We start from the raw sequence: 13342 nt of genomic DNA, 5'->3' as shown, positions 1-13342 counted from the left end.
AATGCCACGCGTGCGGCCCGGACCAATTTTGTCTCGGTCGGTGAGCAATAAGCAGAGCGAAAGGGGGTGGTTGGGGGGCGACTTCAAAAGCTGTCTTCGGTTTTTACGATTTTTCACGTTTTTTATTGCATGAGTCGTCCGGGGCACAGTAGACGTCATAAAAAATTTAGGGAAAATGTGAGGAAAACTTAAATATGAAGTTAAAAGACGTTGCTCAAATGCAAATGGTGGAAAACGTGAAAAACAATGTGGAGTTAAAATGGACGTGTCTAGTTGGAGCCGGCGTGGAAATGTCATCTGGCCGTTTTATAATGAAGACGTGTGTCGCAGCTGTCAGTCCTGCAAATTCCACTGCAGGCAGAAAGGTGCTGTGGATGTTTTGGATCATCTGTATGGTGGATAGGTGTTAAAAAAAAGAATAGCCCTTGTTCGATCCACTGCTAGATATAGGCTAGATGAAAGCTTAACATCTGCAGTGGCGAGATGTTAACTACCTGATATGCAGGAGGTCGTGGGTTCGATGCCGACTTTAACACCTGCTGTATATTTGGAGCTTGCGTGTTCTCCCCGTAGTCGTGCGGATTTTTCTCCGGGTCCTCTGCTTTTTAAAAAATATACATTTAGGATCAATGGGCATATTTTTGCCTGCTATTAATGTCCATGCAATCAGCTACTTCGTTGAGCTGTCGTTTGTGATAGCCAAGCCGTTTCTAAAAAATAATCTATATAGCTCAGTGGGCCTTACCTGGTAAAATAAACATAAACATAATTCATGCTTTGTCCATTATGGGGGGGGGGGGGTGGGGTTTGTTGTACTTCACGGTGATGGTCATTGTGAGTTGGTGAAGGAAAGGCCGGGGGAATGGTAGGGAGAGGGAGGCTGGCGATGGGGTGGAGGGCAGGAGAAGAGTTTCCATATTCGCCGTGTGGCTGGCAATCGACATTTAGGCGAGCCCGGTTCATCGTGCAGTGTGCCCCACTACTGTCTGCATGCCACATACACGCTTATATAGTGAGAAGTAGTAGTCATAGTGTTTGGTAACAATTGTGTGCGTGCGTGATCCAAGGAATGGATTACACAAAAAACTCGTTTCTTGATAATTACTCTTTTGTGTTTTGTGCGTTGTCCTTCCCCCGCACCTGTGAATGGCACGGTTGGCTACGTAGTGTGCGAAAGAAGTTCAACATACACACACATGGTAGTTAATGAAAAAAATAACTTAAAAAGGTATACTTTTCCTTTTGCTGTTAAAGAATAACATGACAACTCTTGTCCCTTTGCTGTTGTTTAAAGCAAAGGGAAATCGAGTAGAAATGGGGCAGGACACATCGTGATGACAGCTGATGAGAGACCGACATTAAACCGGCAGAAGGGAAGCGAAACAGTGGGAGACTGGGGCGAGGCATCGCAGAGTTCGGAGGTCACGAGTGGACAGCTACGGGGGGGAAACGAAAGTACATTTGGAGAGTCCTTTGCCCAGGAGTAGGAAGTTACATACTGATAATAACAACAGTAATAACAACAACAGAAACAACAGCTACTATTCTCGTTGGCTTGAGTTCAATTCCAGCCATGAATTCCAATGAGCCATTGTATTTAGCCTCTCCTAGGTTGACTCGGCATTAAATAAATACTTGTGAAGTGTCTGAGAATCAGCACTGCACGGCAGTGTTCGTTTCAACGGAATTAAGTGAATAAATGCACCGTGCATGTCAACTCTATTCGTTGAACCGGCAACTATTCTTGCCCCGTTGTGTAAAAGTTAACTGTTTCTCCTCTTACATGCATATTTCATGCCTTAAGAGCAAAGTTTAATGTAATTATTAAATGATCGAAGCTGGAGCGTGGTCGTGACGATGAGGACGATGTTGCCCCTCCTCTTCGTGTGGTTGCAAGTGCGCGCGTTTCTCTGCTTATGTAATGTGCCTGTGGAATTTCCGTAATTGTGCATGCACCACAGAATCGGGGACGTGGGGTCCATATGTCCCACTGTGAGACCTGAGGCTGTAGCACGTGGCACATTAATCGCATTCCACGAATGCATTAAAATATTTTAACGAACGACTGGAAGGACAGATGCTTGGATTAACCAACGGATGAATGATTGAATGTCTCTGCATACTGATCGTGGTTTTGCATCGTAAGCCAATTCTGTCGGAAGGATGTGACTGAGTGAACGACTGAACAACGGAGTTGCCATTGTTACATTGTTCACAACTTCAAGCACCAGCCCATGTATGAACGATTCAATGTACGAATGAACAAATAAGTGAATGAATGAATTAAATCACTAACTAACAAATGTTCGGCTTTATTCCCTGGCAGGGAGTTTGCATTGTTCACAACTTCAATCACCCGTCCGCGTGTGAACCATTAAATGACCGCATGAACAAACAATTGGACGAATAAATGAACTAACGAATGAACAAATGGAAGGCTTTGTTCCCTAGCAGGGATGTTGCACCGTTTACAATTTCCGTGAACTGTCCGTGAATGAACAATTCACGAACGCGTGAACAAATGAATGAATGAATGACTTCATAAATGTCTCCGTTTGCTGGCAGGGCTTTTGCGTCGTTCACAACTTCCGCCGGCAGTCCGTACTGGCGGCAAAGCCCCGGCACGAGGCGGCCTACGGCATGTCGCTGCTGGCTCTGCCGCGTGTCGAGAGCCCCCTTGACACCCGCAACACCACCCAGGTATTTCTCGTCACCCGCCGTGCAACACGACAGCCGTGACCGGGTCCGCCGCTGGCTGAGTTGTTCTCGCTGGCTGAACCCTTTTCTCGTTCCGGTGACGTATGTACGTGTACGTCATAGGCCTTTTTCTAACGATCCCGTTTTCGATGACGAATGTGTATGCCGTCGTGTACGTCATCGGAACAGAATCGGAAGAAAAAAATTACTTTATGGGTACCGAGGCTCCCACAAGGCCATTGTGGGAGGGCGTGCGGCAGTTTGGCGACAGCTATCATAGACTGTGTTGGTCGTGTCGCGACGGTTCTCTGCGGTGAGTACAATGTCGTTAAAAACAATGGCGCTATGCCTCTCAGAATAAAATTAATGCTGAACGGGACCCATCCTGCAACTTGCAGTCGTCTCGGAACGGGAAAGGGTTATAGTATTCATGTATGTGTGTATGTTGAACTTCTTTCGTACCGTACATAGCCAACCGTGCTAATCGGAGGTGTGGGGGTGGGGGAGAAGGACAACAAACTAAACACAATAACAAGCAGTTTAATCGAGATGATTTAAAAGTGTATAACTCTAGGGGATTCCTAATATCCGAAGGAAGAAGCGTTCCAGACGGCCACAGAAGCGCATCTGAAAGCGCCGCGTGATGCGGCGACCATCTTCACGTTCAACCGGACCGAGGCATTAAACGTTACTTTCCAGCGAAATGTAATAACAGCGCATGCAAGGTCAGATGCTGCCTCCGTGTGTGGTTAGCACATTGGGATGGCAATCCGGGGGGCTCGGGTTCACTCTCCCAGCGTGTTAGTGGAAACAACGTCACAGGTTTCTTAAATCCCCCCACCAAGGCCGCTGTCCACTCGGGCAGTGTAGATGGGTACACTGCAGTCGATTGACAGGCCGCATATGGTGGGGCAAAGTGTGGGGTAATCTCACCTTTTTCAAGGTATCTTGAAGCGGGCTCTCCAGAGCTCCCCTGTAGTGGAGGCCCTTCCGCCAGTGGTGGTAGCGAGCGTGAAATTGCAGGGCCCGCACCTTTATCACCTTTTTTGGGCGAAGTCGGCCATTACGTGACGATGCCTTTGGCTGGCTGTCACCGGTTACCAATGGACATTAACCTGAGGATATGGCTGAGGGAAAGACGCAAATGTAGGTACCGCAAGTTCCCGAAGCAACTCAACGTAACCGTGTGAGGGACATGGTTGGAACACCCGTCAGAGTAAGAATACCCCTGTTTAGCCTACTGAAGGTGGGCCCTTATCAAAATGGTGGAACAAAGGGGTTGGTAAGCGTAGGTTGGAGTGGTTTTAGAAGCAATGTAACAATGTGCCCAACGAAGAACGTTTTTAAAAGCGTTGTACGTGGCCCGTTCGTCTGTATCAGCTTTGTGGATTGTTGCATAGCGAGGCCAAAGGGGGATATAGTGACATCCTTCATCCAGCAGTGACTCGATCATGGCCGATGATGTTGATGAGAAGACCCTTCAATTAATGAGCGCTACACTGATGAGGTGTGCGATTTGGTGAATTAATAAATCACTCACGCACTCACACATGCACAGACATGGACGCTTGTGTTTGTGTGCCCTGCATGCGATGTGACATTGTGTGACATCACGTCGAATTTAGCTGGCATAGCTAGCACAATTTTAATTCAAGTGAGCACATTGCCCGGTTAGACATCCCGCCTTACTCGCAGACTCCAGAGGGATATTGTTACAGTGCTGCCTGCACACTCTCACGTTTGAAAGGTCATTTCTTTGGAACTGCTTTTTGTCTTCTTGGTTCTTTCGGTAAAGTCACGTAGAAGGGAAATAATAAAATAATAAAAAGAAAACATAATAAAATACTATTCTCACGACGTTTCGGCCACAATGCAAGCAGCCGTCCTCAGGTGAAGAACAGGTCTGTCGGAAAGACAGCGTCTGAATGAACACCACCAAGCTTGGCAGCGTATATTTAAGTTGGGTTAGGGGAGGAAGGGCGCCTTGACAAATGAATTTGCATATCAACAGAGGAATTTAGCATATTTATGGAAAATGCAGATATGGGATTAGTCACTACTTGTGGAATGCGCTGTATTTCCGACAGACCTGTTCTTCACCTGAGGACGGCTGCTTGCGGTGTGGCCGAAACGTCGTGAGAATTGTATTTTATTATGTTTTATTTTTATTATTTTATTATTTCCCTTCTACGTGACTTTACCGAAAGAACCAAGAAGATGAATCCCTGCAGTCACGAAAGCTTTAAATCAAAATTGACTGCTTTTTGTGTTTAGTTGTCCTTCCCGCGCACCTCCGATGAGCATGGTTGGATACGTACGGTGCGAAAGAAGTTCAACACATACGCGTCCTCGTACATACTCTCCCACGTGCACGTGCTCAGTATAAGGTTGTCGGCTTATTTTGGCGCAGGTAAAAGCCACGGGGAAATAAATGCCCATTTTCGATGGGGAACTGGTTCTGCAGTAGAAACATGGTCACAGCAGCAGCCAAAAAAACGCGCACAAAAAACAATGAAAAAACAGCTGTCCATGGTCGGGTTGCGAATGGCAAGGTCGCGCAACAGCACGGTACAACCAGCACAAAGGATGCAAGGCCAATAGAATGCACCGCATGCAAAAAAACCATGAATACATTTTAACTTACAGTCTGGAAAGGAGAGTGATCAATGTCAATTGCCCACAAAGTAAAATAAAAAGTGTAAGAAATAGCATGAATATATCTAATGCATGTATGCACGCGGCTCTCATGTCTGTGATTACAAAAATGATTTGGCGCACCGGCAGAAATAATATTCCCAATGTAAAACGGTTCGTCCGTTCGTTTCTCAGTCCGCTTGTCCTGGTGAGGATCGTGGCGGCAGCTTGTTGAGTAGGGCGGTCCAGACCTCCAGCACAATATTACTACACACTACTATACTTCATGATTAACGTTTTTGGGTTAGATCGCGTTTTTTATAAATGTGTCGTAACCCTCCACCACCCGACACGACCAATCAGCAAAAAAGTGTCACGTTGACAAAAGACAAATAGTTCACTACTTTAGCCCACCGATGTGTTGAAGAGAATGGCGAATTGCCTGATGATGCTGGATGTAATTACCAGCGAAACGTCATACTCAAAAACTGTAAATGTTGTGGATTCACTCTTCAACACACCGGTGGGCTAAAGTAGTGAACTATTTGTCTTTTTTTTACTGTTTGGCCGTGTCGGGTGGTGGAGGGTTACGACACATTTATAAATAACACGATCTAACCCAAAAACGTTCCTTATGAAGTATATTGGTCGCTAAAGCCTACGTGTTAAACACACTGCTATACACTACACACTACTATAGACTACGCTATACAATACACTATACACGACTATACACTACACTACTACACTATACACTACTACACTATACACTACTATACACTACACTATACACTACTTTGCTTTTGTTAGCACGTTTCTAGCCCTGCCCACTTCCCCCGTCCAGCAGCAGCATCGACTCAACACTACCCTCCCCCTACTCCCCCCTCCCTTGCCCCTCCCCCATAACCTCTTACCACAGCACCTCCCCCACTTCAGCTAAAAAATGTCTTGCTGTAGTTTTCACACCTGATGATGATTGCTTGTGTTGCAATCGAAACGTCGTGATTAAATTTATTTTATATTTCATACCTATGTGATTTTACCGAAAGAACCAAAGAGTATGGATCCTTGCATCCCCGAAAACTTCTAATCTAGAATATACACTACTATACGCTACTATACTACACACTACACTATACACTACTATACAATACACTATACACTACTATACACTATACACTACACTATATACTACTATACTATACACTACTATGCATAGACTCTAGCTCTTCCTGGGGAATCCGCAGGCGTTCCCAGGCCGGCCGAGCGACATCGTCCCGCCAGCGTGCCCTGGAGTGGCCCCCGAGGTCTTCGTGAAATGGTGTTTATAAAAAAATAGATGTTGTGGAAAAAATATTTTCTCACTCAACGGATATCTCTATAAAGTACATACAGCGATGTACCTCATGCTACAAATGGAAAGTTACGAACTTAAATCCCAGGCCAGGGAGAGACATTAGCCCTTCATCTCTGGAGGATGGATAAAATATGTATCGTTGTGTAGAAAGCCAACTGTTTTTTGTTATTCTGAATGGAAAACTAATTTATTTTGAACTGCTTTGCGTTTTTAGTTTGTTGTCCTTCGCCCGCACTTCCGCTCAGCACGGTTGGCTACGTACAGTGGGATAGAAGTTCAACATACGTACACACACATGGCCTTTAATTAAGAAACAACTTAAAAATATATACATTTCCCTTTGCTGTAAAAAATAAAATGAAAACTCTTGTTCCTTTTACTGCTAAAGCAAAGGGAAATCAAGTGGAAATGGGGCAGGACACATCATGATAACAGCTGACGAGAGATGAGAGACTCCATTACACTGGGGAAGTTCAACATTCATCCATACCAGACCTGCATCTGTCATGTTATGTGGAGCCCTTAATCCACTGTTGGATGAAGCCCTCCCCACATCTTTCAATCATGGGGGGTTGTTTGGATATACTTCACCCTGCTGGTCAGGGGCCATCCATAAATGACTTCACGCGATTTTGGACGATTTTTTACCCCCCCCCCCCCTCGTCACACGGCGTCACAAAAAGTCAGAGCCTCCTCAAGTATGACGTCACAAAGCTCTCCCCCACCCCCCCAAAACCATATTTCTATTTTGAAAATAAAACATGCTTCAAATCGCTTTAAACTATTGTCATTGTAGTGCGTATTTAATGTGGCGCTGCACTCTGATGTTGTAGGAGTGTTGTTATAACAATTAGTGTTGTTATAACAATTCTATATTTATTTAAAGTTGATGTGACGTCACATTTCTCAACCCCCACCCCCCTCGTCATACATCGTCACAAATGTCTGACCCCAATCCCCCCCCCCCCTATGTGCGTGACGTCATTTATGGACGGCCCCTCAGTGCGTGTTGGTGAAGGGGATGTCTGGGATTGGTCGGGATATCACGTGCCACTGATGTTAGCCGTGACCGGAAATCAAAGTTGGGTTGTCAATTTCAAAGTGCAATGGAGGGGCTGGGTGGGGGGTGGGAGGGGTGGGGCTGGGTGGGGAGGGGTGGGGCTGGGTGGGGAGGGGCTGCGTGGGGAGAGGCTGGGTGTGGAGGGTGGGGCTGGGTGGGGAGGGGCTGGTCACCCCGTGGTGCCCTTATAAAACTCAACGTTTAACCTACTCACGCCGGGGTGTGCCCGCCCTCACAGTCGGGCATATTTGCGGAATACACCACGCCGCCGTTCACCCTGGCCATTGACCGAGCAACCCAACGTTCCTACCAGCTCCCTCCGCAGGACAATGTGTTAATCGGCACTCCCCATTCTGTTAGCGGGTAGCTGCCCCTTCTGTGTTATTGCTTCAACCCACCCCTCTCATAGGAACGTGGATTTTTTCCCCTCCCAATTGACTCAGAGCTGTAAACAGAATATAATCATCATCTCCCTATGCTCACTGAGGAACCACTTTGACATCTTAAATATCGTAATAATAATATTATTATTGTGTGATGTGCCTCGAAAGCTAGCACGAGTGACCTGCTCTGAGTCTGTCTGGTCAGCGTATTCCAAATATAAATCCTCACAAGATCAGAACTCTGTTTCGAGGTACCAAGAATTAGTAACAAACTTGGAGACCGTTTATTCACCAATCACAACCACCGGAACGATCTGGAATCTCATTCTTCTGCTTTCATATGGTTGTGGATGAAGTAGCAGCTATAAATCTTAGTCTGGCTTGTGAATGAATCCAACTAGTTTCCTCAGAGATCCCTCACAGTGGACACAGGTTCTAGTAACTATTTAACTACTATATATATATTTAGCAGGTCAGGCCCACTGAGCTATGCAGCTCTTTTTCAGAAGCGAACTGGCTGTCACAAATGATAGCTCAACGAAGTGGCTTATCATCATGCGGAAGGTACAGCAGCCAAATACTTGAAACGCATGTTGACTCTGAATGTGGAGGAAAAAACCGGAGGACCCAGAGGAAAATCCACGTGAACACGGGGAGAACATGCAAACTCCAAATATACAGGCAGTAGCGTCGGGATCGAACCCATGAACCTCCTGTATACCAGGCGACGGAATTAACATCTCACCACCATGGCGCTCAAGGTGGCGAGAGACCCAGAGAGATCCACATACACAGAGACCCGCATAGTGACACAGACCTATAAACTAATGCAGAGACCCATAGCCTCACACATGAAGATCCATAGAGTAACACAGAGACCCGTAAACTCACGCATAAAGATCCAACGACTCACAGATCCATAGGCTAACACAGAGACCCGTAAACTCAAGCAATACCAACAGACTCACACATAACCCTACAGAGTCACACATATACCAATGTACTCACAGGGACCCAAAGATTAACCAAGAGACCAATAGACGCATAAACTGTCGTCTTCTCAATAACTCGTAAAGCTGTTCCAATTTAAATTAGTCTTTAGTTTATAGTTGTGTCGCTCCTAGGGCCTCACCATATATAAAACCAGACGACATGATCAACGCGTTGCACAACAAACCGGAGCAAAAAAGGACAATTTGCAAAAATGGAAATGCTCTTTGCTCTGACAGCTACCCATCAGCGACTGTACTGCTAAAAATAATACTTCCGAGGGCGAGTGATTTTGTGAAATCTGAACAGAATCCCATGCATGTGCCTGATTTTTCATCCTTGTGTGTGTGTGTGCGTTTCTGCTCCCCAACCTCCCACCAGAACCACGCTACTTCTATCACAGAGGTGACGTAGGCGTGCTAAGCCGCAGGACGCCTGTACGCGTGGCCTGCCCAGGGCATCAGCACCAAGGGCAGCTCCCTGCTGCCACACGTGCCCACACAGACACACGTGCACAGCAATCTGCTCCACGGTTTCATACAGGCGGACACGAAACACAAACATACGCGCATCCGTACACGCCATACGTGCAAACCTGGTTGTAAAGGATTATGATAGTGTCAAAGATTTGTATTTAACAACAGTGGAAGTATTTGTTTTCTTGATTTCCCAGGCTGTGTTTCTTTGTATGAGTTGGTTCACACACGTCTTAGCTTTTTGGTTCAATTTGTTGTGTTTTTTTGTTGTTGTGATCCACAAAAGCCAATATGTGTCTCACGATGCTTTTAAAGAGGATACGTGCGTTGGGATGTTTCCTCAGTTCCTTTGTCAATGGGTGTTGTGTGTGGGCGGAAAGGTATGTCGTGCGAGGACGTTTATGCCACTCGAAGGTCCACACAGATGGGTTCTTTAAGAACCCATCCCGCCATTCCCGGGTGACATCCTGTCGGGTCGGGGAGTTTCAAAGTCTGCGTGGTCCACACCAACCCTAGCCACCGAGGTAACGTTTACACGATATGGCTATACCAGGATATATCGTACGATCTAGAAATCGTGATAACCATAGCGTCTGTTGTGCAAAATATTATCACATAGTGATTACAGTTGGCCATTTTTTTTGTTGCTTTATATATTTTATTTCCTCACGAAATATTTGTGAAATGACAAACAATAATTAATGTTCCAAATAAATACATTTTACCCATTTAATGAGTATTTTCGAAACATCGTCTTGGAGTATTTTACTTCATAGCGGTTATAGGATGTGACAATTTTGGAAAGTCTGTCTCATTAACTATTTCCTTCCTGTATAACTGACAGCGTGTGTGTGTTATAAGCGTTATAGAGTGTAACGCTGAGAAAGACGTATCACCTGTTGGTGTTGAGTGAACCTGCGATTGAAGAACTTTTCAAGTTAATCTTTAATCATACCGTAAGTATAGGAAAGCACAAAAAAAACCCAATAATAATAAATACAGTCACAAAGTTAGGGGAAACTGATGTCGCGGGAATCATCATATCGTGAACATTTATGTCTTTCTGTATCTTACCGTACACAAATGTAGTGCAGCAGCCCGACTACAAAATTCTGGAATCCTGCCACGAGGTACGAATATTGAGGTGTATTTTCTTTTCACCTAGTTTAAGTGTCATCTTCTCACGAATAAAACACTTAACCCTTTTCCGTTCCGAGCTGTCTGCAAGTTGCAGGGTGGATCCCGGGAGCGCGCAAGCGGTTCAGCGCTTCGAGATTCATTTTATTCAGAGAGACATTGTACTCAACGCAGAGAACTGTAGCGACACGACTGCACTCTATGATAGATGGCGTCAAACTGTGCCACAAGGCTCTCCCGGAAAGGGTTAACTGTGCCGTGAAAATGCCAAATTTTACAGGGGACAATTTCTGTCGGAGAGTAAAATGAAACCCTTTTTTTGGTGTTTTAGTTCAATGACATTCATTTAAAGCCTCACGAACGCAACTGCCATCCTTACAACCAGGTTTGTTTTGAGTTTGTGCCATTTACACATTTCCAACGACATTTGTACTTGATCTTGAATTATCATCAGCAGCGGGAGTGCTGGCGCCGAGCGATTAACCTTAACCTTCTCGCAAATTAAATGTGATATTTGCGCAACCGATGAGGAAATCGTTGAAGCGGTATATTTTCTTTTCTGTCGGGGGGGGGTAGGGGAATTCTAAATTTAACGATGAACCACTGGCCACCATCGAGGTTTCAAACTTGATGTGCAGGTTTCCCCGTGCTTTGTACGGTCGCAGTAGATGCATTTAAAAAAAGTGCACACACAGAACGAGACAGCACAAGACGGCTGTCTACCGAGTGGCGGGCACGGCACACACACACAAAGAGTGTTGTCCAAGGTCCGATGGCATAGGCGTGTAGGAGTGAATTCGAGTATAAATTGGTTAGCTACGTGAAATCACGATAATCTAACCTGCTTAAAAGTGAGGGAAACCTGCATTACGCACAAAGTTTGCAAAAATAGCTATTGCGTACATATTTAATAATTCATTGAATTACTCCTTGCTTTTAAACACTGACCGTTGATACGCTTATGCCAATTTGCTCGGGCCAGTAATTCAAGATCAAACGCCAATTCGCCACCATACGAATAAAAACACAGCATTCCTGTACATGACATTATTACCCTGTGTTTTCAGTCAATTGTCTACAAAAACTGATTATTCCAAACACACCCCCCCTCCCCTGTACATACGATGTAGCTGTTTTTTGTACTTTGTCTGGATCTGTTTTGTATCTTTTTTGTTAAATACGGAAATTCATCTATAGCATTAGCACAACATTAACTTTCAAACAATTTAGCCATTTTAACGCACAATTAGAAACACAGTTATTGGGGAAAATGTCCTGATTTTACATGGGTTAAAATAAACTAAAAGGTATGTTGTAATGTTTAGCAAATGAAAATCGTTATCATGAGAACGTTGAATTTAAATGCACATTTTAGAAATGTTTTATGTTTACACTTGGAAAACGGATTTCCTTATTTCCACTCTCACCAACCCACCGCTGTGTTTTCCCAAGTTTGACTGATGTATCCCCATTCAAACACAAATTGAGTTGTTGCACACTCCACGTGCGCTGCGATTGGTAAACATGTTCCATGTGACAGAGAGGCAATTCGCGTGTTTGTCAGAGCATCCCGGTGTAAAGTGAGACGAATAGGTAGACACACTAACAGTAAATCTCGATTTTTATTTTAACCAACCACGGTCTTTGTCTCTTCTGCATGCATGCTCGGGATGAGTCTAGTAATCCTTTTTTGACATTAAAATTTTAGGCCCAATTTAAATGTATTCAATTTATAACTTAACTTTTTATATGCATTAAATGTGAGAATTCTAATGTTTTTAAACATTCATCATGGAGTGTTTAACATACATTGGTGGAACTATACTTTGATGCAAACACTTGTATATTTCAATCGTTTAACAATTTGAAACATTACATTGCGTGTCGTAGGAATTTCCGTAGCGATGGACTTTCCGGCAGAAATGACGCCTATGCCTTGCGACGTCAAATGTTCTGATGAGTACAAAACGAGACGTGTAATCCCAATTTTTTTTTGGATTCATAAAATCGGGAACATATCACAAGTGCGCTCATTACTTGCACAAACAAAGGGGTCTACGTTGTAATTGGGTCTCTGTGTCATAAAGGACATGCTCACCCAATTATCAGGCACTGGCAATGTTTAGAAATTCCATTTGCATTTCGATTTAAAGCTTTCGTGACTGCAGGAATTCATATTCTTGGTTCTTTCGGTAAAGGTACGTAGAAGGGAAATAATAAAATAATAAAAATAAAACAAAAATTCTCACCACGTTTCGATTGCGACACAAGCAATCACCATCAGGTGTGAAAACCACACCAAGTAAATTAGAATTTTTTAAAATTTTATTATTAAAAAAATGCCATTTTTCTAAAACATTTCTTGCTGTGGTTTTCACACCTGATGATGATTGCTTGTGTTGCAATCGAAACATCGTGAGAATTTTGTTTTATTTTTATTATTTGATTATTTCCCTTCTACGTGACTTTACCGAAAGAACCAAGAACATGAATCCATTTGCATTATAAACTATTCACCTATGGCAAAGCCACGGGAAAGGTGATTCGAGCCGAGGGATGTTAATGTATTGGGGAAAAAAATGCAAAGAGAGAAGCGAATGAATGAGCG

General features: G+C 44.2%; 1 protein-coding gene across 3 annotated transcripts in view; it reads left to right on the top strand.

Moving 5' to 3' along the window:
- Positions 1-13090, top strand: part of LOC144947735 (phospholipid phosphatase-related protein type 5-like) — a 54533-nt gene extending 41443 nt beyond the window's left edge. For all 3 annotated transcript variants that reach the window (XM_078877067.1, XM_078877068.1, XM_078877066.1), the window contains 2 exons: positions 2566-2700; positions 9503-13090. In XM_078877067.1, the coding sequence (XP_078733193.1) occupies positions 2566-2700; positions 9503-9535 (168 nt within the window). In that variant the 3' untranslated portion in view covers positions 9536-13090. The remainder of the gene's footprint in view (positions 1-2565; positions 2701-9502) is intronic.
- The last annotated feature ends 252 nt before the right edge of the window (positions 13091-13342 follow it).

This window comes from Lampetra fluviatilis, chromosome 46 (assembly GCF_964198595.1).
Source record: "Lampetra fluviatilis chromosome 46, kcLamFluv1.1, whole genome shotgun sequence".
NCBI classification, from domain to species: domain Eukaryota; kingdom Metazoa; phylum Chordata; class Hyperoartia; order Petromyzontiformes; family Petromyzontidae; genus Lampetra; species Lampetra fluviatilis.
The sequence above is the reverse complement of the archived record's forward strand: the minus strand, read 5'-3'. Positions and strand labels throughout refer to the sequence as shown.